Source organism: Poecile atricapillus, chromosome 26, assembly GCF_030490865.1.
Source record: "Poecile atricapillus isolate bPoeAtr1 chromosome 26, bPoeAtr1.hap1, whole genome shotgun sequence".
In the NCBI taxonomy this organism is placed as follows: Eukaryota; Metazoa; Chordata; class Aves; order Passeriformes; family Paridae; genus Poecile; species Poecile atricapillus.
The window spans coordinates 5,268,214-5,295,742 of record NC_081274.1 but is presented as its reverse complement, the minus strand read 5'-3'; the positions used below and the strand labels follow the sequence as shown (position 1 = coordinate 5,295,742).

The following is a 27,529-nucleotide window of genomic DNA, read 5'->3' as shown; positions in this document are numbered from 1 at the left end:
GAGTGTGCACAGGAACAGCAGCAGAGTGGGCACAGGAACAGCAGCAGAGTGGGCACAGGAACAGCAGCACCCCGAACGTCAGCACCTGTGCACTGAGGCGTCCGCAGCAGCCGGGTGCCAAACAGGGGGAGGCTGTGGGCACAGCTGCCTTTGGTTTGGCAAAAGGCTTCAGCAGAATTGGCCACAATGGCTTTCTCTTGACTTGCCAGCCTCACAGCAACGCTTGGCAGCTTCAGCTGCAGCCTGTGCCCGTGACTGACTTGGATGGCCGTGCTTGAGGGCGGGCTCGCCTTCCACACTCAGGTGTCCCAAGACAGCGGCCTTGGCGCCGTCGTGACACAGAGAGAGAGAGAGACTCAGGACATGAGAACACAGGAACAGCCTGTTTGGCTCTTTCTTGAGTTTGCTGCTCCTGCCTAAAATAATCATCAGGAGTATATGCTGATATAAAAGTATAGCTGAACACCAAGGACTTTTTCTGTACTGTCTAGAACTAAAACCTTCTGTGACTGTTCAGAGACTATAAAATGCAAGGCGAGAATGACAGCTCTGGTTTGTAAGAGTCCTAAAAATTTTGACATGTGATTTTTCTAGTCAAGGATTTTAATTCCAATGTGGAAACTACAAAACTATTAAAATTTGTTTTCATTGGCAACCGCTTTGAAATGGCATCAGCACACCTACAGGTGTACTAAGGACAGTACTTGGCAATTCATGGCTTCAGATGTGGGAGATAAATATTTTGCCCGGTTTCACCTTGAAGTTGAAGTTTTCCCAGGGCTTTGATTGACTGGTCATTGCAGGTAACTTTAATAAATGCAAAAGGATGTGAAAGCACAATTTCTGGAGAATGTGCACTGGGGACAGAGAGAAAACCTTGAAAACAGTCAGCAGGCTCTGGAAAACTTAAAAAAAATTAAAATTACTAATGTAAAAATTACTAATGTAAAAATAGATGTAGCTCTGTGACTGTTCAAGCAGGACTCTGTCTGTGGATGAAATGTTTGCCTTGCATCAGCTGTAACACAGACAGACACACAGCAACTGGAGCCTTGACCATCAGAGACTGGACTAATGTTTGTCCCATGAAAAGAAAGAGAAGATCCCACTGATACAGGACAGTGCCTCTGTACAATCTAGCCATCCCGGGAAACTCAGCAGCTGATGGTGTTTTTGTGCTACTGCAAACCCCTTCCATGAAAAACATCATTCCAGGAAGGAGCAACATCATCTGACAGATAGCAGGAGTGGCCAGCAATAGCTCCACGAGCTCCTGCCAAGACCCCAAAGGAAGGAGCCCAGCCCCCAATGCATGGGGCTTTGGCTTTGGCCCTCTGGCACAGAAGCTCCCCAGGAGCACAGGTCTCTGGGGCAGGAGAAGGGCACCAGCACTGCCAGGGCTCGGCTGGGGTGGCAGGTCTGCCTCGGTGGGGACTCTGCCACACCTGCTGATTTCAGTGCTGCCAGGCCCCTGTACAGATTCTGTGCAAGGCCCCGTGCCCTTCCTGCTGCAGCTGCCTCGGCAGCCCTGGGGGCTCCTTCTGCTGCCCTGAGCCTGCAGAGCAGGGCAGCGTTTGCTGATGGTTGGAGCTGTTCCTAAAGATCCTGTCAGGCTGTCTTAGACACTTTGGGCAAGGGATTCCTTCCATCCTGGGCCACTTTGGGGGGGATGGGGGCAGAACCAGGAAGGTGGCAGAGTGTGCAAGGGCCGTTAGTGACACGGCGCAGCCTGGTAACCGTGGAATGGAACGGTGGAATGGACAAGAGCTGGCGGTGACAAGAGCACACCAGAGTGCCTGGTGCATGCGACGGGACAGGACACGCCAGAGTGGTGCTGTGAGGAGCCCCCACACAGCCCATTCGTTAGTGCCTGACCCGGAGCTTTTCTGAGGCGTAACTCCTACAGCTCACGTTGTGAGCAGACTGTGGGTCTTGGTGAGCCGGAGCTTTCCGTTGACATCTCTTTAGAAGGTGCTCCCAAGGCCCGATTTTGTCATGGCGGGCAGATTCTTCAGGCTATTCAGAGTGTTCCGACGGAACAGAAACACCGACCCTGGAGCTGCCCCAGCAGAACACCCTGAAGAGCCAGAGCAGTTCCAGCAAGGGCAGGATGGTGAGTGGCAGAGCTGGGCCGCAGGGCTGAAGCTGCAGCCAGCTGGGCCCTGCACCATCCCATCCCATCCCATCCCATCCCATCCCATCCCATCCCATCCCATCCCATCCCATCCCATCCCATCCCATCCCATCCCATCCCATCCCATCCCATCCCATCCCATCCCATCCCAACATTCCCAAGGGCAGGACGGAATATGGGCTGGGTCTGACCCCTGGCAGTGGCCGTGCTCCATCCCCTGAGCCACCCCAGGGCTGTCCCTGCCTGGGGAGTGCAGGGCTGGGCTGTGTTCTCCGGCCTCTCCCGCAGCCCCTCAGCTCTGGCTGCTTTTTGACAGATGCAGCCATGGACAGGACACAAGAGCAGGAGCCTGCCCGTGGCCGCTTCCGCAAAATGCTGAAGGTACCTGCAGCCATCCCCACCTGGGCTGGGCCTGCTGTCACTGCTCAGCCCAGCTCTGCACATGGAGCACTCCTTGGAACATGCCTCTCTTCCCTGTCCTTTGTTCATTCTGCACAGAGGTTCCGCCGGTTCCTGCCAATTCGGCATAGAAAGATCAGCCCCATGGGAACTGAGGGCACAGCTGAGCCTGACTCCGGGCTGACCGAGCTCCAGGCAGAGCCTGATGTCAGCCCAGATTCAGCTGTGCCCTCACAAGACTCTGATGCTGCGGTGAGTGATGCCAGGGCAAACTCTGATGTGGCACTGACTGAGGACATGGCCATTCCAAACACCAGAGGGACTCAGGGCATCACAAATACTGACACTACGCCCCCTCCCACGGTGAGTCATGCACCTAATACGGATGTTTTTGAAAGGGGGGTGTTCCTTCTGACCAGCAGGTAGCCAGCCAGGGGCCAGAACTGGAGGTCTGCCACGATCGTGTGCCCCTTCAAGCCACATCCACAGGGCCCCCTCAGCTTTTGAGGCCAGCACAGTGTGGCAGGAAGGGAAGCACTTCTTAGGAGAAGCTGGGGAAGCTGCTGCCTTGGACAGCGCTCCAAGTCTTCCCCATTCCTACTCTAGGTGCCAGCTATTGTACGGAGCATTCACCAGTGTCTTATGCGCTCCGTTACGGTGGATGCCAGGCTGGCCACTAACATCGTGAGGCTGGCTGAAGAACACCCGGACGATGTGGTGCTGACCCTCCTGCGCTGTGCCCCATCGTGTGACAGGTATGGGGCCCACGTGCCTTGAGAGCTCAGGGCTCACCAGCCTTTAGGGCCCATTGCCCTGCACAGCCTGTCCAATGGGCTCTGCCCAACAGGCAGAGAGCTCCAGGAGCCTCGGGCCCCTCTGTTTCCTGAGGCTGCTGCCAATGCTCCCTCCCTGCCCCTCAGGGCACTGGGGCTTTGTCACCTGGGACCCCACAGCTACACAGGGCATGTCTCTGTGACTCAGACACCCCTGACACAGAGCTCTGATCCCACAGAGCTGCTGCAGTGATGTGGCAAACCATAGCCTCATCAGGACCAGCAATGGAGAAGGTGCTGCCAACTCTGCTCCATGTGATGGAGAACTGGCCACTTTGCAGCATCTGCACCTCTGATGAGGACAACAAGGACGTTTTTGCTCTGGCTGTGAGTTTGTGGAACTGGCCTTGACTGTCCCCCAGGTCGCTTCTCCAGCAGCTCTTCATCCTCTCCTTGCCTCAGGCTGGGCTGAAACCTGGGCTAGGGGCAGGCCCAGGGGGCACCAGGCCCGCTCTTCCCCCTGCATCTCCCCTTGGGCTCTGCCCCATGGACGCCTTGGCACTGAGCGCTGTCTTGGTGTGCTTCTTTTGCAGGCAACTCTGGTGCTCTGGGTGATTCTGCAAGTGCCTCAGCGCCATGAGGCGATGATGCATTATTCTGACTCTCTCTTTACGGCTCTGCTGTTGCACGTTTTCACCACCACACAGCTGATGCCAGCAGAAGTTGATAACTTCTGGAGAGCATGCCAGCAGGAACACCACCTTCCCAAAAAACCCAACAGGTGCCAGTCCTCCTGTCCTTCCCATGCCCTTGTGGCTGACACCAATTCACCCAATGTGACCTGGGCTTTGCTCTGCACACAGGTTTGCAGTGCAGGCCATGAAGGCTCTGCTCTGCTTTCTGCACTATGACAATGAGTTGATGGCCATGGAGCGCAAGTGTGGCTGGGAAACGCTGCTCCGTGCTGACACCCAGCACTATGCCGTGGGTCTGTTGGCCAGGTGAGACCCCTTCTCACCACTGCCTCTGAAATGTGTGCCCTGTGCCCAGGGTGCCCTACCACAGTCCCTGTGGTCCTGGCCAGAGGGCTGTGCCATTGAGGGATGGCTGAGCAGACTGGAGAAGTCTGAGAAGAGGGTGCCCAGAAGGAGCCCCATGGTCCCAAAACACCCACAGTCCCTCCAGGGATGCTGGGGAAAGGCCAGATCTCTGTGAGTCATTCCTGGGAGAGGTTTGCCCCCCCACCTCATTGTCTTGGTGCCATTTCCCCCCTTCCAGGGTGATGCGCCGTGACTTGATGCCCTTGTGTTACCATGTCGCACACCAATTTATCCGGAGGCTCATCAGGGAGGAGGCACCTTGGGATCTGTCCTCCCTGGCATTCCTTGTGGAGGTGAGCCTGATGGCCAGCACTACCTCGCTGAGCTGCCCGCCAGCCCTGTCCCCTTGCATAGCCACAGCTGCCTGGGACGGTGCCCATGCCCTGTGCTGCTGCCTGGGCCCAGCCCTGCGCAGTTCCAGGCTCCTGCCGGCTGGTTCCCCTGTCACTGCCCTGTGCCCTTCAGGTCCTGGATTGCCTAAACTTGAGTGACTGTGGGTACTGTGTCCTTGAGATCACGTCAAGGCACCTGCAGAGCGAGTGCAGGCAGAGGCGTCGCCTGGCGCTCAGAGGCCTCGTGGTGCTCAGCACGGAACCCTCGCTGGTGAGAACAGGGCAGCGGCTGAAGCTGTGCTGGGCAAAGCAGCCCCTTGGGCTGGCTGTGATTCAGGAGCTGAGGCAGCTGCTCCCAGCTCTCCTGCCTCACCTGCCTGAGTGCTTTGGGACAGGCCTTTGGCCTCTGGGCCCAGCAGCAGCAGGGTGGGGTTGCAGTGCCAGGGCGGTCTTGGCACTGCAGCCGTTCAGGGCTTCCCAGCACAGCCTTGTGTTCCACACAGGCCGCACATATACGCAGACTGTGTCGAAGCTTCCTGCAGCTGCTGAGTGACACAGACGGAGAAGTGGTCAGCATGTCTCTGTCTGTGTTCACAAATCTGCTCAAGAGAAAACATCTTCGTTTATCAAGGACTGCTGCCCCCAAGCTTGCTGAGCCACTTGTGCCTCTCTTTGACCATGTAAGGCTCTGTGCCCCGGCCACGGGCACTGGCTACTGCCCACACAAACTTTGGTCCTGTGGATTTTCAGGCCTTTGCCCAGGTGGGCTGGAGAAGTTGGCGCTGAGATCTTTTCCTCCTTCTTTCCTCCAGGACAAAAGCCACGTGCAGGTGCTCTCCATTCACCTCTTCTGCAAGGCCATGAACCTGGTAGTGGAAGAGGGAAAAAAGGCAATGGAGGGAATTGTGAAGCAGAGCCTGCTCCCACTCATTTTGCACTGCCACGATGAGAACCTGCGCGTGGCTGATGTGAGGTTTTGTGTGATGCTGGTTGATCTCTGGGAGGGGGCTCGGCTGCTTCCTGCTCTGCTGCCTCCCAGGCTGCAGCTTCCTCCTGGCCTTGGCACAGGGATGCAACTCCTGTGCCCTGGGCAGCAATGCCATCTCTGCATCTCTCCAGGCCTCTCGGGAAACCCTGCACTGTGCTGCCACCTTCTTGAAGAACACAGAGCTCCTGTGTGTGCTGCCAACAGAGGATCTGTCGAAGATCGCCGAATGTGTGGTAAAGGACGGCCTGGAAACCCCAGCCTCAGCCTGGAGAAGCTCCCTGGCCCCAGTGCTCAGTGTGTGGGGCTGGCAGCTGTGGCCCAGTGCTGCACCCAGGGGAGCCAGCCTGTGCCCCACATGCTGCTCCCTTCCCTGGGCCACACGGGTTCCTCTCCAGGCTCCTGTGGCCCCGAGCCGGGTGTCGATAGAGCCCCAGCCCAGTGGGGCTGCTGGCCGGGCCTCAGGGCTGGGCGGGCACGGGAGGCCGGGGCTGGCCGCAGGCAGCGCCCGGCCGAGGGGCAGAGCCCGCACCAACCCTTCCCTCCTGCCGCTCTCTGCAGCTGGCACAGGACGAGAGGCGAGCGGCCGAGCAGGTGAGCCGGGCCCTGCCATATCTGGACAGCCCACAGGAGTCCCTGCGAGAGGCGGCCGTCAGCTTCATCGGTGAGCCACGAGCCCGGGCTCCCTCCCCGCCCCGCCGCAGCTCGGCCCCAGCCCCGGCTGCTGCCCCGGCAGCGGCACCCGGGCCCGGTGCCCTGGAGCCCCGGCTGCCCTCGGGGCTGCTGCTGCCGGCCTCTGGCAGCCGTGCCCTTGGGCTGAGTCAGGATGCGGCAAGGGCCCGGGCTGAGCCCTGCCGGGGCGGGAGGCCGTGTGGCCCCAGGGCTGGCAGCGCCGCTGGCAGGGAGCTGTGCTGCTGGGGCCCTGACAGGCTCTGTGTTCCCAGGCACGGTCAGGATGTTCATGAACAAGGGCGCACAAGGAAGAGCTGCAGACCCTCAGTGAGGGTGAGTGAGAGCAGCAGGCTGGCACTGGGGGCTGGCGGGGGGCACTTGCAATGCCTGGGCAGGGAGCTGCAATCCCTGGCCCAGCTGCAGAGTGCTTCGTTCCCTGTCTGGGTGAGGGCGGTGTGGGCAGAGAGCAGAGAGATTTCAGGGACATGGGTGGGAGCTGTGGCCAGCACCTTCTGGCTGATCCTGTTGTCTGGTCCTCTCTTGTGGCCATTGCAAGAGCCAGGTGGAATGTCCTTGGGAGGAATGTCTCCTAGGATCCCTGCAGATGCATGCCCTGACCGTGCCTCTCCTCCTCTCTCTTCCAGCCACTGAAGCCCCGAGGAAAGACACCGCTCCATCCCACAGCAACCAGAATATCCAAGCTCAGTTTGCCAGTAAACAAGTGTCCCAAGAACAGCAGCAGGAGACACTGAAGAGGACACCACCTCCCAGTGCCACTGGAGACAACTGGCACAGCTGAGCCTGTGGGATTCTCACGGGGCTTCAGCCCTCTCCCAGCCTGTAGATAGCTCCCTCCAGCCCTCAGACTGTGCCCATCCCCTTTTTTCCCTCTATTCTTCCTCCCTTTTGACAGCTCCTTCCCTCCAGCCCTCAGTCCATGCCCATCCCCTTCTTTCCCTTTCCAGTTCATCCCTGTTAATAAACAGTTTGCCTTTTTCACTTAACCTGCATCTCTGTGGAGCTGAAGGGTCACAAATCCAGAGCGCTGTGACACACAGGCCCCTCCTGCCGTTCTCTCCTGCACCGTGTTTTGTGCAGAGACGCAGAGGAAGGAGCGCAGATCAGGCTGGAAAAGTCCCTGTGCTGAAGGCCTGGATCCACAGCATTGTGGAGTTAAAGGTGTTACTGAAGGCCAGTAGTGGGACAAGGAGCCTGTGTGTGTCAGGGAGCAAAGTTGTGTCTAAGGCCCTGCCGTATTTGGTCCTCTGTTGTGCACACCAACAGGATGACAAAGAACAGACTTTGAAGGAAACCTTATGGGTTAACTGCTGGGAATTTGACCCTTAAGAGGAACAATGGATTGATCAATTGATGGGAAGTTAGCCTGTGAAAGAGGAACAGTAACAATGAGGCTGTTATTGGCATGGTGACCTTACCTCCTGTACTGGCCAAGGGTGAGATGACATGGTAACTGGGAAAATTCCACTCCAGGGGAGAAGATAGGAGGCTTGGTTCTGCAGAGGAGAGGCAAGAAGGACAAAATGCACGCCTTTTTGATGCAGGGCATGCCCTGAAGGTGCATGGCCTGCCTGCCCCTCCCATTGGAGCACCATACTCCATCTCCTGCCGCTGCTCAGTGGCTTTTCACCAGTCCAGGGGTTTGTAGGTATTATTTGCAACAGCAACTAATAAAATAAGACTTGCTTTGCAATTTTGTGCACGGGCATCTTCCAGCACCCATGATGTTCTTGGCAACGAGGATGGGATGCCCAGAGCACAAAAACCCATGGTGTTTTGAGCACGTGTGAGTGAAAAATGGACGCATGTTTGAGTGTGGGTAAGCAAACAGGGACAGGGTTTGGGCAGTGGAGTGTATGGTTGTGTAATATATGTTGGTATAATTTGTGTTTTATTGTACACATATAAAATCATGTATAAAAGCATGTTTTATGTAAAACAAAAACCACAAGCAACTTAAGATTTCAAAAGCAGCTGCTGGAAAACCAGGAATTTGCAAGAGAATGACCCAGCAATTAAGATAACACTGAGAAGAGCTGGGTCCACCCAAGCAAGATAAGCGCTCTAACGACTCGGTGATTAACGCCTGATACCGACCTGATCTGATTTTCCAGGACCATACATCTCAATGTCGGTTTCCCAAAAAAAACTACACAGACTAAAAAGAAAACTCACCACGATTCTACATCTCAAAGCCTGCTTCCCGAAAAACCACTCAAACTTCATCTTCTTCTCAGAAAACTTGTTATAAATTTGTATTGTGATATTGGCTTTCGCAGATGAATATTATATGTTAAATACTTTTTAGCTATGTATGTACTTTTTTCTTGTTAACAAGTTTTAAGCTTAAAAGAATTTCCTAGGTACAAGGCAAGGAAACCCCAGAGGGCAAGGACAGTTGAGCCAAAGCTGCTTATCAGGAGAACAATAGAGCCCAAACTGTTATCAGCAGAAGATATGAAGGCCAGCTGCCCTCAAAAGGAAGGATGAGAGGCCCAGATGGTTATCAACAAGTGACCATTTGCAAAAGAAAGGAAACCAAACTTCAAATAATGCTGACCAGCTAGAATAATGATGACCAGCAAAAAATATGCTGACCAGCAGAAAATAAAAAAATTGTGGAAAAGCATGATCTAAGAAGGCGGAACCAGGGAGGGGACATGTTTGAATATGCATAAAATCCTCACAGCAGGGGGGGATAAAAAGAGTATTCCCAAGATACCAGGAGTGTTCCTGGCAACCCGCCAGGGCACCCGGCCGTTTTAACCCTTTGCTTTATTTCTTTTGTCTCCTAATTGTCTTTTTGTTTATATTAAATTCTTTTTTATAATTTATTAAGTGAATCTCGTTTTTAAGAATAGGGCTGAAGAAACATATTTCCAAATGCCATCCTGGGAAAGGAAAGGATGTGAAACAGCGCTGGGGAAGAGCGTCTCTCGCACAGCCCTCAGAGCTGCCACCATGCACAAGATGGCGGCCGGGGCTGAGGCGGTGCCACCATGCACAAGATGGCGGCCGGGGCTGAGGCGGTGCCACCATGCACAAGATGGCGGCCGGGGCTGAGGCGGTGCCACCATGCACAAGATGCCAGCCGGGGCTGAGGCGGTGCCTCTCAGAGCGCTCTGCAGCCTCTGCCAGCCCAGCCCCAGCCCCGGAGCAGCGCAGGGCGGGCAGAGCCCCCTTCCAGCCGTCTGCTTCAATGGACATTGACAGACACCCGGGCCACGGACACAGGCTGACACCTTTGCTCTGTGCACACAAACACGAACCAGACACTTGGGAACCTCGGCTGGCAGCATTTGCAGGGGAAAATACAAAGAAACTCCAGGCTTTGAATGTTTTCAAATAGAATATTTCATTTGCCAGTAAAAGGACCAAAAGCAGAAAGGGCCATCCCAGCCTGTTTCTTGCATGCAGGAATAGTGTCACAGTGACTGTGAGCTGATGAAGACGGAGATGGGATTTAATCCAAAGCAGATTGTGCAGTGGGTGCTCACCTGTGATATGTATCCCTCACAGTACCTATTTATTTAGAACACTAGTGTCAGGAAAATTAAATCCACAAACACCAGAGGTTTATGTCCAAAAAGGAGACAGAGGAGTCCTTTTTCTTTATTCGAATAAAGGGAGAGGCCATGGGGCATTCCCCTGGGGTCTCTCAAATTCTTGGAGGGCGCAGCCTCCTTTTTATCCTAATTCCCGGCCGCTTGTCCCTTCTCTCTTTCCCCATAGGCTGAGGTACTTGAGAGGTACAGGCTTCCCGGAACGCCTGATACCGGCGGTGATACCTTCCCCCCCCCCCCATGCATAATCCCTTCTTAACTTTTATAGAATTCATAGTGTTCTTTTAGTGTCCCTTTGATCTTCTACTGGAATCCATCCCATTGTTTCTGTCGTCTCTCACTGATAGTACACCTTATCAACTGACCCACAGCTTGTTTGTAAAGACAAACCTGTCATTCCTCTCAATTCCTCCTCTTTTAATTTTTGTTAATAATTGTCTTTACAAACTTTAGTTATCATTGACTTAATTTCTTGTTCTTGGGTCTTTTTTGGCTTTGCAATTATTTGCAGGGGCATCACTCTGTGCCCTTTTGTAGCCATCTCTGGGTCAGTAGGCACTGCTACTACCTGCATTCTTTTGATCACATGTTGAATGAGTTGTATGAAGCAAGGGATCATGCATGGTAAAAAGATTAGAGTTGCTACAACACATAAGAGAAAAAAAGCATTTGTTTGACCCATAGGCCACCAGCTAACTATGAAAACATGTCCCATTCCCATCCTTTCCATGTTTGGACCGGTACATGGGCTAACTTTCTTATTTCTTTCGTTATTTGCTTCACTACCTTTCCATTGTCATCTATTTGCAAACAGCAGTTTGAGTCATTAAATTTTCTACACACCCCCCCTTCTTCTGCTAATAAGTAGTCTAATACCATCCGATGTTGAAATATTGCATTTCTCATCTGAGTAGACTGGTCAGCAAGAAGGTCAAGAGCTGTAGCTGTCTGGTTGATTATTATTTCAAAGACAGCTTGCAACCTAATTATCCGATTTAGATTATAAATGGGTTCTCTGGCACCTGATATTAATTCATTTGGGTTCCAGGTAGCTGGTCCATAGTGTTGTATGATTCGTTCAGGTGGCCATTCATCTTTTCCTCACTTTTTGGGTGCTCTTTCTAACTAGGGATGTATCAATGGACTGCTTTTCTCTAATTAGATCATCATATACTTTGATTCCTAACTGATTTCCTTGAACTTGTGGTAGCAGAAAGAACAATGGTCTAATATACCCCACATAACATATTCCTGACCAGTTTGGGGGTAGCTTGCGGTAAGCATTTTGGCCACAAATCCAGTAATGCCCCTTTAGAGCCCAGGTCCCATTAGCGAAGGGACCTTTCCAATTTTTATCATCAACTGGTGGGTCAAAATACAGCTTGCTTCCAGGGCTTAGTGGTCCACCAACAATAGTTGCCTCGCCATAAGAATCACAATATTTACATTTCCAAGCTCCTACATGGGGCTTCCACTTGCAATCACATCCCAGATCTGTTTTATTAGATCTGGACCAGAACTTACTGAAAAGGGTTCGAGTTCCATTTCGGTGTTGCCATTTCCACTGATAGTCTCGGACAACATGTGTCGGACTTGTGGAATTATCTCGGGGGCAGCTTAAAAATAAAGGGTCAAAAAACTTATCCTTCCCCACTGCTTTACAGCCTTCAAAATCTTTTTGGTAATTATGGAAGGAACACCTTACCCAGCTACTATTTTAACATGTGTTTGATTCCATCTGCCTTGATATCTGGAACAGTCATAAGGAGGGCAGTTGGGGGTCCAACAATCTAAACCCAAAGATAAAGTCCAGTCACAAACGCTCTTTCCCACATATGTGCTCCCTGTTCTGTTTAGGCAATAAATGCCTCTTTCAGAAGAATGAAGCTGCCATGGACTTCCTTCTTTGTCCCAAAATCCTGTTTCATTATGGACTTCACTCAGGGTGCTAACCCACCATTTAGGCTCGACTGGGCTGGCTATCCATGGCCAGCTTTCAGATCCCCCCGGCCCCCCGCAGACCCAACAGTTCTTAAGGTTAAACGTTTTTGCTACTTGTTCTCTTAAAGTAAAAAAATTATTTTCCCACTTTAGACTCCAACTTAACTGAAAATATAAAGGTAAAATTATTAAGAGAGACATTCTAATAGTGTTACAATCTAATTTCTAATTTTCAATTTCACGTTGTCTTCTACACCACCTGTGGCAAGTGAAAGCACAGAAACAGTTTAGCATAAAGAAAGCAATGACAGCATGGATTGGCTCCCAGTGTCTGGAGATTTGAGAGCAGGGATGCCCATACAGACTATATCAGCAGTCAGTCTGTGGGTAGGCACTCAGGGCTTCCCCCGATGTCGACGCACCAGCTACTGCTCCAGGCCACTCCTGCGGAGTGTCAGTCGCGGCTTCCCATCCTTCTCCTCCAGCTGAGATGTCCAAATCTCTGGAGCTTTAGAGACCTTGACCCGAGTGTGATGTGTCCACCCGTGTTCAGCTGTCTTGACGGCTGTTTCTGTAGTCAGTAACACCTGGAAAGGTCCATGCCACTTTGCCACTAGGGGTGCTTCTTTCCACTCTTTAACTAGGACTCAGTCTCCTGGTTGGATATTATGCACAGCAAAGTCCAAAGGCAGGGTCTGTGTCAGCTGAGCTTCCTGTCGAAGAGATTTCACAAGAGACAGTATCCGAGCCACATACTGTTTTAGATATACATCACTTATCTCTACCCCCGCCCCAGGCTGAGAATTACAAGGATAAGGAATTCCAAACATCAATTCAAAGGGAGATAGTTGAATATCTTCCCTGGGTCTGGCTCTTATTCTTGCTAAAGCCAGTGGTAAGAGCCGCAGCCATGGCATTTTGGTTTCTATCACTAGCTTCAGAAGATGTTTTTTTATCTCTCCATTCATCCTTTCAACTTGGCCTGAGCTTTGGGGATGCCAGGAAGTGTGGAGGTTCCATTGTATCCCTAAAGCAGTCATTACTCCTTTCAGAATTTTTCCAGTAAAATGAGTTCCTCTATCTGAGTCTATTGCTTCTACCATCCCATATCTTGGAATTATTTGTTCCAAGAATACTTTAATAACTGACCCTGTGGTTGCTGAAACAGCAGGGAAGGCTTCTGGCCATCCTGTTAATTGACATATTATTATCAAAAGATATTTAAATTTCCCCACCCGGGGCATCTCAGTAAAATCTACCTGGCATCTTTGGAAGGGACGTATGGCCCAAGGCCTTCCACCCCTGGCCAGTTTCTTTGTAGCTTTGTTATTTGTCTTAGCACAAATTAAACAACCATCAACAGCTCGTTTTGCTAGAACAAAAAGACCCTCAGCAACATACATCTTGAGGAAGGTTTCTGCTATCCCTCGGGAGCCCCAATGACTCCCTTCGTGGAGCTGTTTTAGCAGTTGTAAGGCTAAAGCTTTCGGTATCCACTGCTTACCATCTCTTGTAAACCAATTACCCCCTCTTTCTTCTGCTCCACTCTTTTTGACTATCTCAAGTTCTTCTGGTGGAAAAGACAGTTTTTCTGGCAAGGGGGTAATTACTGGGAGCAAGGGAAGTAACTTAGAGATTTCTGGCAACAGTGCAGCTTTTCGAGCTTCTTCATCAGCCAGTCTGTTTCCTATTGCCTCTTCCGAGCACCCTGCCTGGTGTCCCTTGATGTGTATTATTGCTACCTTTTTTGGTAAATTCACCACTTCCAATAGGCGGGAGATTAAGTTCTCATGAGCTAACGTTTTTCTTCTGCAGGTTAATAAACCTCTCTCTTCCCACAGTTTCTCAAATGCATGTATCACACCATACGCATATTTAGAATCAGTAAAAACATTTACTGTCTTGTCTCGGTATAACTCACAGGCTCTCACGAGTGCATAGAGCTCGGCTGTCTGAGCTGACCAGGTGGGTGGTAACCTCCCCCCTTCCTTTAATTGCTTTCTATTTACGACAGAGTACCCTGTAAACCATCTTCCTTCTATTACCCTTGAAGACCCATCAATAAACACATTTTCTCCTTCAGGCCACGGAATGTCTCGCAAATCATTCCTTGCCCTAGTCTGCAGATCTATTACTTGAATACAATCATGGACTTTGCCTTGGCTCTCTTCCTCGGGGCCATTCAAACAGGAGGCTGGGTTAAAACTTTCTCTGCTTTTAAATTCTAAATCTTCCTGTTCTAATAAACACATCTCATATTGTAACAACCGAGAGCTGGTCATCCACTTAGAGGCTCTCTCAGTTAACAAAGCTTTAATCTGGTGTGAAACTTTAACAATTAGATAACCCCCCCTTGTCAGCTTTCTAGCCTCAGCGACCATCAGCGCTGTGGCTGCACAGTTTTGCAAACAATGGGGCCAGCCTCTGGCCACCGGGTCTAACATTTTTGAAAAATAGGCAACAGGTCTTTGTGTTCCCCCATGCTCTTGAACTAAAATTCTTTTTGCATGGCCTTGTGTAACATCTACATATAATTCAAAATCTTTTTCTATATCTGGAAGAGCTAGGACTGGGGCTTTAACCAATTTGTCTTTTAACTTTTTAAAACTTTGTTCTCCTTCTGGTGTCCATACTACAACATTAGGACTGTCTTGTGTTTAAAAGCTATATAAAGGTCTGGCCACAACAGAAAAGTCTTCTATCCACACTCGGCAGTATCCTACCAACCCTAAAACTGCCGCAATTCCCTTTTTGTTTGGGGTAATGGTACTTGTAGAATTCCTTGTATCCTTTCTGGATCAATACACCGTAACCCTCCAGTTAAAATATGCCCTAAATATTTGACCTGTTTCTCTACTAACTGTGCTTTCTTTTTAGACACTCTAAGTCCTGTTTTAGCAAGAAAATTAAGCAGTTTCACAGTAGCTCTTTCAACCATTTCTTCTTGTTCTCCTGATAACAATAAATCATCTACATACTGTAACAACTTAACTCCGGAGGGTGGAGTAAATTCTCTTAGTATTTTTTGCAAAGCTTGTCTAAACAATACAGGTGACTCTGTATAAACATGATTTAGTTCAGCAGCAAGTAATGCTACTGCTTCAAGCTAATTACATTACATTTCTCTATTTTTTGGTAACTAACCACTCTCCATCTCAATTTTTTGCATCAAGTTCATCCTAGGTGTATGGAGGTGACTAACAAATTAACTTCTATTAAGGAAACTCTAATATTTATAACATTTTATAACCTTTAACATTTAAAACTTTTATTAAGGAAAGAAACAAGATACTTTCCTTTAAAGTTTTCCCATACCTTTTACCGAGGAAGTGCATGACAAATACCCAGGCCTTCCATAGGACACTATTTTCACAAGGTTGTAGCTACAGAATTTGCTTTAAGGCTACAACAAACTACAGAGTGGTGGGCGTGTTCCCCACAAGGTATGACTTGCCGCATTGGCTTCATAACTGAAATTTGCCAATTCTGGCTTTTTACAACAAAACATACAAAAAGCAGAGGGGTGTGGTCCCCTCCAAACTGGAGCCATTCCGCACAAAACTTCATGTAGACAAATTAATTAAATCTTCAAATTAATTTACTACAATTTTTACAATTCTTTCAGAGAAAGATGTGTTCAAACTTCTGAGCACACAGAAGAAACCACAATTCTCACAACTCTTTTGAACGATCAAAAAAATTCTTTAGACAATTTTCCCCCTCAGGGATAAAAATTAAGGTGAATCGAGAGGTCTTTGTTTTTACTAAGACACACACCTCTCCTCGATCCAGACTCACTTTAAAAGTTGACAACGGCTCTAGGTTGGTGGATATAATGAGAGCCTTTGACACTCTTAACAATCCATTTATCTTATCTTCTGGACTTTCTCGACAATCCAGCTGTTTTTGGCTTTTTTTTGCAGACATTGCCGTTTTCAGTGTCTTACGCCCTGAAGACAGCACACTGATCTTTTCCCAGCCGCTGTTTGGCTTGGGTCTCCCCTGCTGGGGAGAGAAATCCTCTGCCACTTCCTTGTGGCCGATCCCGTCCCCTCTGTCCCGGGGGACCCCTTGGACCTTGCGGTTTTTCCCTCTTTGGCCTGAAAAAGGCCATCACCTTCGCCTTTCCTCCTTGTGCTCACTCTATTTACCACACACCGAATACCAGAGCCAGTTCCTGTCCTGCCACATTGTCCAAACAGCTCCTCTCCACTCCAGTGTTCCCGGTGGGCACGGCCGGCAGCACCACAGGCAGCCAGGGCGTCCCGCAGCCTCAAAGGGCCGGCAGCTGCTGCTGCCCCTGCCCGGGGCCGGTGGGGTCAGGCACTGCCCAGTGCTGAGTCCCAGCAGCCTCACAGGCCCCCAGCCTGTGCTCCTGGTCCTGCACCTCCACTCCTGGTTCCTGCTTCAACCACATCTCTCCACACTCTTCATTAACCAATTCTGTTCCAGCACACTAACACAATCCATCCATCTCCTGCTGCCCGTACAAACCACATTAATCTACATTCTCTTTTAATCCATCTTTTCCAGCTCTCCTCTAGACACCTTCACAGAACTCAACACAAATGAATTCTGTTTTCTAAGGTGGCCATATAAGTCCATTTGGCAACTTATACTCTGGCCATACATAATAACAATATTTCACCATCATCTCTATAGTTACTTCTGTGTGAATGCATAATCTGTCCCAAGATCTCAGCATTCTCCCCAAGGGACTCTCCGGGGGTATTGTGGGATCGTCATCCCTTTTGCCGAGACCCCTTCCCGGCTGTACCCTTGCAACCCTCCATGGGTGCCCTGTTTAGCCTGTGCTACCCTCCATGGGTGCCCTCCCAGGCTTGCCTGTGCTACCCTCCCTGGGTGCCCTCCCAGGCTTGCTCCCCGAAGATCCCATTTTACTCACCGGTGAGGTTTTCAGTGGTCCTTCCCTGTGGACTCTTCACGGACCCCCCTGGTCCGCCACTCGTCTGTCTCCTGGACAGTCTCGGGAACCCAATCGATCGCCCGGTGCTGGCCGCCACCAAGGGGAGCTGATCACCGAAACTGGGTGAGGCGCGCCTTCAGCTCCGCTCGCTGCCCGCCGCCCCGGACGGTGGAAATATCCCGGACCGAGCCCCCAAAATTGTCAGGAAAATTAAATCCACAAACACCAGAGGTTTATGTCCAAAAAGGAGACAGAGGAGTCCTTTTTCTTTATTCGAATAAAGGGAGAGGCCATGGGGCATTCCCCTGGGGTCTCTCAAATTCTTGGAGGGCGCAGCCTCCTTTTTATCCTAATTCCCGGCCGCTTGTCCCTTCTCTCTTTCCCCATAGGCTGAGGTACTTGAGAGGTACAGGCTTCCTGGAACGCCTGATACCGGCGGTGATACCTTCCCCCCCCCCCCATGCATAATCCCTTCTTAACTTTTATAGAATTCATAGTGTTCTTTTAGTGTCCCTTTGATCTTCTACTGGAATCCATCCCATTGTTTCTGTCGTCTCTCACTGATAGTACACCTTATCAACTGACCCACAGCTTGTTTGTAAAGACAAACCTGTCATTCCTCTCACTAGGAAGATTATGAGCCTGGGTAAGATATTAACCCTTTCAATACAGAGATGAGACCTACAAACCTTGTTCTTCTCTCCAAGGACTGAAAAGGACAGAGTAACAACACAAAAAAGAACAACATAAAAACATCAAAGTCAGTAAAAAAAGTCAAATCTGAGACAGAAAAAAAAATGAAAAAATGACAATTGAAACTAAAATATTCTTAGTAAAGCCATAGAAATATACAATGATATACTAAAATATCTCCTTTAATTCATTAATAAAGTATAAAAAAATTTCAGACTGTAAATCTAAACAAAAGCATCCATTAAAGAAACAAAACAAATGTTAAAGTAACTGTAATCCCATAAAAAGTTTGAACAGAAAAACAAATAAAAACAATAAAATGCCCTTTGCCCTCAGGGAGAGAAGAAGAAAACTTCTGTTCCCAGAGATGATCACAAAAACAGATGAAGAAAACCTTTGCCTTCAAACAACTCATCCTTAAAATAACACCCCATGAATTCAAAACCCATAGAAACACCTCTAGGAGGGCTGTAAAAATGAGAAAAATGTCACGATAGCAAAATTTCTTCCCAGACGGCTGCTATTTGTAAATATAAAAAACCACCAAAAAATCTGTTCCTCGTAAAAAATCCTCCATGACGTAACAAGAAAAACTTCTGTCCCTACAAAAACTAATAAAAAACTATCGTGTAATTAATACTGTGTTAACATCCCAAGTTCTATCTCTACGTTGTCAGGTAAAAAAAAAAAAAGGCAGGAGAGAAAAAGCGTTCTGAAAGTTTTATTCTAGTTTCTCATTCTTGTAGTCCTGTTAATAAAGTTTCTTTATTCCTTCTAAGTTTTAAGCCTGGTTTTCCCTTCTCCTAATCCACATCTCACAGCCAGAAATGAGTAAGTGCCCTGGAGATTTCAGCCAGCGCTAAACCCACCACATTATTTAGTGCATTAGGCAAAAAACTCAAATTAGTGAATCTCAGCCACTGCACCAGGCTGAAGCTGAGGATCCCCAGCCAAGCTCAGAGGGAGGAGAACACAGCATTTGTGGGATCCTTTCCAGTCTGACTTGCTTTAGCTGCACCCTGGGGGAGGAGAGAGCAGGAGAAGGGTTGGCTGAGTCCTCTCCCCTCTGCCTTGCCCTTCTCTGCTGGATCCTCAGTTCATCCCACACCCACCCCAAGACTCCATCCCCATCCTACTGGTGCTGACGGGATTAAAGGAGATAAAGAGGAGATTAAAAAGATAGAGAGGAGAGAAAAAGAGAAGTTTAAATGCAGCTTGAATATGAAAGAAATGCATATGTTCGTGGCTGCTGAGAGTTCAAAGGGAGCTGAAGGGTTTGTGAAGGGACAGGAGCCCGTGAAGGGCTCAGGAGCTGCTGCTGCTGCCGGGAGGGAGGAAATGCACCAATGGCTCCCAGCAGAGTCTGTGCTTTGAGGCTCTTTCCCAAACAGCTGCAGGAGGGAAAGCAGCTGAGTTTGGAGGAAGAGTTTTCTGCTGAGGTTTCCTGTTTGGAGCTGTCACAAGCTTGAGCTGCTCAAGGGAAAGGCGGCTCTGCTTCCAGCAGGGCCCAACTGCACGGGAGCACAACTTGGTTCCCTGGCCCTGAGCCAACGGGCAGCAGCAGCTTCTGTTCCCTCCTGGCTCTTGTGTCATTTCCAGCAGCACAAGACACACCAAGAAAAGCTCCTCCAGAACATGCCATGAGAAACACAACCTGATTTCATTGCATGAAGGAGCTCTGACAGTCCCACGGGCTCAGGTTTGTTTGTCAGTCAACAGAGCAGGGAAAAGCACAGACACATTCCCTGCACAGGGAATTCACAGGAGGAAAGTGCAGCGCTGGAGGATGTGCTTGGATACAACGTTCCCACGGCAGTTTTGGGGATAAAATCGTCAGGAGAGAGAAAAGAAAAAGTCCTACCAAGGGTGGGCTGAGGAGGGCTGGTGCTTCCCGGGAGGCTCCTGAAGCTCAAGAGGACAAAGCCCAGACCTTGTCCAAGCTCTGAGCTGGGTCTGAGCCAGAAACCAGGGGGTGGCAGAAGACATTGCTGCTGAAGGGCTTCAGATTGCCAAAGCTAAAGTGTCCAGTATCAAGGAACAACTTGAGGTTACGGAAGTCCCAGCGCCCACGTTCCATCCCCTCATTTCAAGCTGAAAGCAGAGCTCCACTTCTGACTCTGCTTTTTAATAATGAATGTAAAAATTCAACAAAATTCCATTAGAAAGACCCCATGAAGGTTCACACTGTGAGAGCTCACTCGAGACAGCCCCAACTCCTGCCCTGGTTCAGTCCTCGTCAAGCCCACTGTGCTTGCCAGCTGCTTTGCTCCAGTTCCTCCCAAATCACCATGAATTCCACTGAACTGAAACAAATCCAAGTCCTCGTGGTTCGGGACAAGGGCAGGGAGAGCTCCCTCCAAACCTCCCTGGGAATCACCCCAGAGCCCTCAGCCTTCCTTGTGCCCATCCCTGAGACCTCCTAGTGGCTCCCGTGGCTCTCACAGTCCATCCCAGCCTCTCCCAATCCATCCCCGTCACCCCAAATGCCCCCCTGATCCATCTCGCCTCTCGTGGAGTCCCTCGCCTCTCAGCCAATCACAGCGCGTCTCTCTGATGACTCATCAGGTGCCGGGCAGATCCACAGAGCCGAGAGCCCCGCGCTGGACTCGGCCTCCCAGTGCCGCGCACTTCATTCCCAGTCCCTCCCAGTGCCACCACAGTCCCGCCCAGTGCCACCACAGTCCTTCCCAGTCCCACCACAGTGCCGCCCAGAGGCCCCAGAGTCACTCCCATTACTTTTTAGCCCATTCCCATTCTATTCCGAGTTCATTCTCACTTCACTCCCAGACCTCCACACTCTCTTCCAGTGTCCCAGTATCCACTCTCATCTCTTTCAGTGCCACCCCAGGCCCTCCCAGTCCATTCCCAGTCCCTCCCAATGCCACACCACTCCTCACCCATCTCTCACAGTTCCCCTCCAGCTGATCCCAGTCTGTCTCTGCTCTCTCCCTGTGCCCTCACCGTGTCCATCTCGCTGGTGCCCTCGAGCTCCCAGCCCGGCCCCGGCCGCCTGCTCTGCTCCCTGATGGATTTCTCCCCTGCCCACATCCAGCTGAGCTGCTCCCAGGGCCAGCAGCAGCTCTCGGGCCACGTGCTGGCCACTGCCGTGCTCCCCAGCGGGGACTGGAGCCAGCAGCTCCTGGTGCTGCTGGAAACCGCCCCCGGCAATGCGGGCTCAGCTCCAGCTGCCAGGTGGAGCACGTCAGCCTGGAGCACCCCCTGAGCCGGCACTGGGGCACGGCCCGGCCCCCACAGCGCCGGGGGCAGCGGGGGAGGCACTGGGGGGGCCCAGAGGGGGATTGGGGTGTGCTGGGAGGAACTGGGAGGGAGTTTCAGATAGACTGGTTTAAACTGGGGAAGGGATTGAGGTGCTTAGGATGGCGGGGAAGGGGTTTGAAGGATGTTGGGGAGGGTGGGATGAGGTTCTTGGGGTCCTGGTGGACACTGGGAGGGAGTTTGGGGGTGTTGGGTGTCACTGGGAGGGATTTGAGTGAGCCTGGAGGAGCTGGAAGGAGATTGGGGATTGGAAAGCAGGGATTAGGATGAGGTTGGTTGTGCTGGGAAGAGACTGGGAGGAGTCTTGATGAGTCCTGGTGGGGCTGGGAAGGGACTGGGAGAGGGTTTGGAGGTCCTGGGGCAGTGGGGAGAAATTGGGAGGGGGTTGTGGGATCCTGAGAGGAACAGGAGGGCTCTGAAGGGTCCTGGGGAGGCTGGGAAGAGACTGGCAGTGATTTACCAAAATAGCAATATTGATCTGGTATCAACATCAATCTGTTAATGGAGAAAAAACCTCTCCAACAGTTTAAAGTTACAAAGTGGATGTTTAATCACAGCATGGGTCGAGTGCGGGAGTCATCCCCTTAATACGCACTGCAAGTTGACAAAAGATTCCAGTGTCTATTTAGTTACAAAAGTCTTGAATTTCCAAAAGATGAATACATATTATTACTAATACATATTCACAATTCTAACACCTCCCATTCCCCACTTTGGATTAAAATGCACGGTAATGAGTTTAAAAAGTCATTCTGCCTACGTGATGGGCTCCCTAATTTGAGGAGGGGGTCATTTTGGTGAGGAGGGGTCATAAAAAGATGAAGGAAAACTGCTCTTCCTCACTCTCACCTTTCTACCTTTACAATGGTGGACATTACAAATGACATTTGGTACAACTCAAATTTCCTCCCTTGTGTCTTTTAAATGGGTTTCCAGATGTAAGGTCTGTGATCTTCCTGAACCCGTTGATCAGTATCTCTTTTCTCATTATAAGCACAGCTGAACAAACATACAATGACAAGTAATTTTTTACCTCAGTCCGAGATTCATTATCTCAAATCCTGCTTCTCACTTAATCATTAACTCTAACTACTTCCAGCAAGGCCGATCTCTAGCTAAGATCTCTAATTTTTCTAAAATTGCTCATTGTTTAAAATTAGTGAGTCCAAAGGAGGTTTCAGAGGGTCCTGGGTGGGCTGGGGGAGACTGGGAGGGTCCTTGGAGGAGCTTGGGGGTTCTGTGAGAGGTTCTGGGGGTTCCTGATCTCTGCAGATGCATCATGGATGCCGTGAAACATTGCCCACAGCAAGATGCTGACGGGGATTGCAGTCTCCATGTTGGGCTTTGTCTTCCTGGCACTGGGGCTCGGCTTCTGCCTGTGCAGGAAGGTGAGGGGGGATCCCAGGGGTCGTGTCCTTCCCCCCCACAGAGCGTGTGTGCTCCCCTCGGGCCCCCCAAGCCCGGTGTCACCCCCTTTTCTCTGCCCACACAGCTCCTGAGGCAAAAGGTTCTCAAGGATTGAAAGTCAACAATTCCCACTGTCGGTCTGTATCCTGTTGGATTTTCATTCCCCTGCTTTCATCCAGGTGCCCACAGGGAGCCAGGAAGATGTGGAGCCTCCCAGCCAGGTGTCTTCCCAACACGGATCACCAGGACCACGGATCACCAGGGCTCTGCCCAACGGGGGTCACTGGGGATCATCCAACGCCGATCCTCCCATGGGGGATGGAGCTGGAGCAGCGCACGAAGCTCTTCCTGCACTCGGGACACTCGCAGGGCTTCCCTTACCGGTGCCTCCGTTGGTGTCGGGTCAAGGCTGAGCTGTGTGAGAAGCTCTTCCCACACTGGGGACACTCGTAGGGCCTCTCCCCACTGTGGATGCGCTGGTGGACCGTGAGGTGGCCGTTCTGCTTGAAGCCCTTCCCGCAGTCGGGGCAGCGGAAGGGCCTCTCCTCTGTGTGAATCCGCTCATGTAGGATGACATTGGAGCTGCGCTGAAACCTCTTCCCACACTGGGGACACTCGTAGGGCCTCTCCCCAGTGTGGATGCGCTGGTGTGCCCTCAGATTGGAGCTCCACCCAAAGCTCTTCCCACATTCCAAGCAGGTGTAGGGCCGTTCCCCTGTGTGGATCACCTGGTGTTTCATCAGGTCAGAGATATTTCCAAAGCTCTTCCCACATTTCCCACACTCATAGGGCTTTTCCCCAGTGTGGATCATCTGGTGACTCCTCAGGTTGGAGCTGTGGCTGAAGCTCTTCCCACATTCCCCACACTCGTAGGGCTTTTCCCCAGTGTGGATCCTCTGGTGCCGGATCAGGTGGGAGCTCTTTCTGAAGCCCTTCCCACATTCCAAGCACTTGTGGGGCTTCTCCCCCAGCTCTGAGCTCTGGCTGGATCTCTGGCCATGTTCCTGGCACTGGGGGGATCTTTCCTCCTCGGAGCTCCCTGGAGTGGGTTTGCAGCCCCTCCTCGTGTGGAATCTCCAGGGCTTTTCCTCATCCTCCTCCATCTGGACACGGTTTGGGAACGTAAAATCCTGGTTGGGGGAAAATAAACAATAGGAGAGCGCCTTGGGCTGAGGGTTCCTCCTTGCCCAAGTTCATCTCAGAAAGTCATTGGGCATCTTGTGTCTGAAAGAATCTCTAAAACACCACCATACAGCCCAAACAAGAAAACACTGATCAAAAACTAATCAAACAACAAGATTCAGCCAAAACCCCCTGCAGAACAGAAAGGTTCAGCCCTCACAAGAAACCAAAGCACCAACGTATAGCCCAGTAAAGCTCAGAAATACCAAGACTCAGCCCCAAGAAAATCCTGGATCCCCCTCCCCAGTCACCTGCTGCATGTGGGGTGGCAACACTCCTGGGGTGGGGGAACTGAAGATACAGGGATGAACTCTATGCTGCTTCCTCTCCCTGCTCCTCCTCCTCCTGTGCCCCTGCTCTAATTCACACTCCTCCTCCTCCTTCTGCAAAACCCCAGGTACATATTTTGATCATTTTATTCCTCAGCCCTGCTTCTCCTTCCCTTCTCCTCCTGCCCCCAGGCCCAGCACCCACTGCCGCCTCCCTCTTCCCCCCCAGTCCCACAGCATCCCACCGCAGGGGCACGGATGGAGCTGGGCCAGCTCGGCCTGGGGCAGCGCTGGGCTCTCGGCCGCTTCCGCCCGCACTCGCTCCCCACTGCAGCCGCTCCCGCCACCACAGCGCGGGGGGGCCCGGCCTTGGCGCTCCCCCCTCCCACCTCCCCAAATTCCCCTCAAGGGGGGCGCCAAGGCCCGGGGGGGAGGGGCGCAGCTGGGCTCCAGCTGGGGAACGCTGGCAGCTGCGGCTCTGCCTGGACACTGATGAGTCATCAGCGCCGCGCGCTCTGATTGCCTCAGCCCTGCCTGAGCCCTGCGCCTGCACCAAGGGGGGACACCCTGCTCCAGGGGGGATGGCCCCAAAACGGGGGAACCCCAGCAAAGGAACAACAACAAAGGCTCTTTACAAACTGATCCCGTCAACCTCATTGCACATAGGGCCAGGGACATGGACATAAGGAAGTGACAGGAGGAGCCATCAGCTGCACAAAATCTTATGAATTGATGACACAGACTGCTGCTCAGCCAAGGTCCTGCTAAATTCAAGAACTTCCAGAAGAACAAAGACTTAACACAGCCATCAATATCGTTAGCTACACAAAAGTGGGGTGCATATTAAGGGGGTAGGTAGTAGTTGCATTGGGAAGTCTGTACCTCTCCAGCACTTTAGCCAATGGGAAAAAGAAGAGGGAGATGTGGCCGGGAAAATTAGGATGAAAAAGAGGCTGTGTCCTCCAACAATTAGAGAAATCTCATTAGAAATGTCCCATGGCCTCACCCTTTTTATGAATGAAATTACTTTTACAGGACTCTTCTGTCTTCCTTGTGGACAGAAACCTCTGGGGATGTCAATTTTTCCACACACCTTGGGGCTCCTCCGCAATTCCTTCCACCGTCCGGGCCGGCGGGCACTGAGTGCAGCTGAAGGTGCCTCACCCAGTTTGGGGGATCGGCTCCCTCGGCTGGCGGCGGCACCGGGGATTGATTGGGTACCCGAGAGTGAGCAGGAGACAGACGAGGGACGGATCAGGGGGGCTCTCAAGAGTCGGCAGGGAGAGAGCACTGAAAATCTCAGCAGTGACTACAGTGGCATCTTCGGGGAGTAAACATGGCAGGGCACCCAGGGAGGGGACAAAAGCGAAAGCCAGAATGGGGTCCCAGCAAAAGAGATGAGGATCCCAAAATATCTCTCAAGGGTCCCTTGGGAGCATGTGGAGGTCGTTTGCACATTCTCCCAGAGCGAACTAAGGACATGGACACCGAGGAAGGCAATAAGGGAAATCCAGAAGGGATTTAGACAAGAGGGGATGGATGGTGTTGGTGTGCTGGGAAGGGATTGGCTGAAGGGGAGTGTGCAGGAATGTGCTTAAGGCAAGAAGCAACAGGAGGATTCTATGGGGTAAGAAAAAGAATGATGGAAAAGAAGAGAAAGAGAAAAATACCGAGGACTGGGATGTTTTTCAGAAGGGTCTTATCCTCAGAATTTGCCAGCTGACTCAGATCCTTTGTATCCCAGTTTTCCAGGACAGGAAAACAAGGAGGTCAGGATTTCAGGGGGTTTCTCTGAGCTGGCAGCGGCAGGAGCGGGCGCAGAGCTGCGGCACCGGGAGCACGGGCTGGGGGCCTGTGGGGAGCTGTGGGGCCGGGCCGGGGCTGTGGGGCAGCCGGGGCTCAGCGCCGGGCGCTGCCTGACCCCAGCACCCCCCGGGCAGGGCCGGCAGTGGCCCCCGGCCCCCAGGAGGCTGCGGGACGCCCCGGCCGCTGCCCGGCCCCGTGGAGCTGCCGGCCCTGCCCGCCGGGGGGGCCGCCTTTGGACACTGCGGCAGGACAGGGACCGGCTCTGGGATACGGGCTGGGGAGGGGAGCCTCAGCACAGCCAGCACCAGGAAGGAACAGCTCAGAAATGGGGATTAGACCTGCAAGGATCCAGATCATCTTTTAAGCATTTTGTGCTGGGTCCCTGGAGAAAGGAAGGATTTTGCAGAAAGCTGAGCAGCTGCCACACGATGAGCACCCACAGGCACTGAGGGGGGCTGCAGCAGGGCCACAAGAAGCCCCTGCAGCACTTGCTCACAAAGGCTCAGCAGCTGAATGCAGCAAGGGATGAGCAAAAGGCCAAGCTGAAGGCAAAGGCCATGGCACAGGTCCTACAGCCCCTGAGGGATCAAGCCCAGGGCCCAAGGGGGCCCCAGCACCCAGGGGACACCCTCGGCCACAAGCACCTGGCACAGGCATTGCCCTCCTGGCCAGGGGACAGCCCACCCAAACAGCCCCTGGCAAGGAATCAGCCTTCCAGCTGCAGGGCACAAGGACACTGCAAGCACAGACAGGAGCACCCTCAGCACCAGCAAGTCCAGCCCTTGATGGACACGGATTCTTAGCGGTCTCACAGCTGCCATTCCACCAGGGATCCACCACACTGGAGCCCTTGGGAACATCCAGGGTGGCTCTGGATACAGAGGAGACCTTTCCTGATGGACACAGGGGCCTCTCCATCCACTCAGAATCTTACACCTAAGGGGGGAAAATTGTTAAGGAATATTTTAATAATTAAGGCAGTATGTGGGAAAGATGAGTGGGTGTGTTTTATTCAGCCACTGTTAGGAGATGGGGGGGATGGGTTTGAAATGCAGGAATTTTTATTTGCTCACAATTGTGATTGTAATTTACTAGGAAGGGATTTGATTGTGGAGACTTTTGTGGCAGAATGGTTAGGCGAGAAAGGCCATGACTGTACAAACTTGCTAGAGATAAAACATAACTAGTGTAGAGACAGTCTCAAGGCCGGATTGCCCTTGAGATGTGGGGAGGAGAACAAGAATGTGGTAAACAGAACGAAAAAGAAGGAACAGGGACGGTCTGGTAACCGCAAGAATGCAGAGGCAGATAGCTATGTTTCGTAGTGACGTAAATAGCAGAATAACCAATGATGAGCTATACTTTTGCAATATGTATGAGCTAATTAAATCATGTATTTAAACACGAGTATAAGGATCAATAAACGAGATTTGCTTGACGACCACCTGGTGTCTGCGTCTCCCTTCTCCGACAAATGGTGACCCCGACGTCGACCCCCTGCTGAAAAGAAAGCGGGGGAGAGAACGCGCCACGGTCGGTGAAGTAGTGTTGGGGCCCGATGCACCCGGGTCGGTGCTAAACGACGAAGGGAGAGCACCCTCAAGGATCACATCGGTGGTCTTGAGCCATACGTGCTGCCGGAGCCGGAGAGGTGCAACAGCGCTGACGACAAAATGGACAGGCAAGCAGCATATGATTTATTTTTGGGGTTATTAGATAAGCTGGGGGTTAGAGACATAAATCCTAGAAAAGACGTACCGGGATTGCTAGCATGGGGGCACGCGAAGGGTTGTTTTTCCAACCCGCACACGGTACATGAATTGAGTGAGTGGCGTAAGTTAGGAGATGTGTTGTGTGAAGCAGTCTTAGAAGAAGATAAAACAGCAAAAAAGTTAGGAAAAATTTGGCGAGTTGTGCATAATACTCTATTGAAACATCAGGCAGAAAAAAGAGCGGCTCAGCAAGCAGTAGAAGCCTATAAAAGGAATGCACGGTATGGAGATCATGAACCTTTAGCGCCAAGTGTCTCTCAAGTAATTATACCTGCTTCTA

General features: G+C 51.4%; 2 protein-coding genes across 2 annotated transcripts in view; both read right to left on the bottom strand.

The window, feature by feature from the left end:
- LOC131588627 (zinc finger protein 239-like) overlaps positions 1-27,529 on the bottom strand; it is a 369,862-nt gene that overhangs the window by 139,037 nt on the left and 203,296 nt on the right. The gene's annotated exons all lie outside the window — the stretch shown is intronic.
- LOC131588459 (zinc finger protein 239-like) overlaps positions 22,598-27,529 on the bottom strand; it is an 88,637-nt gene continuing 83,705 nt past the window's right edge. The window contains exon 2 of the mRNA XM_058857330.1: positions 22,598-23,350. Within this exon, the coding sequence (XP_058713313.1) occupies positions 22,598-23,323 (726 nt within the window). The 5' untranslated portion in view covers positions 23,324-23,350. The remainder of the gene's footprint in view (positions 23,351-27,529) is intronic.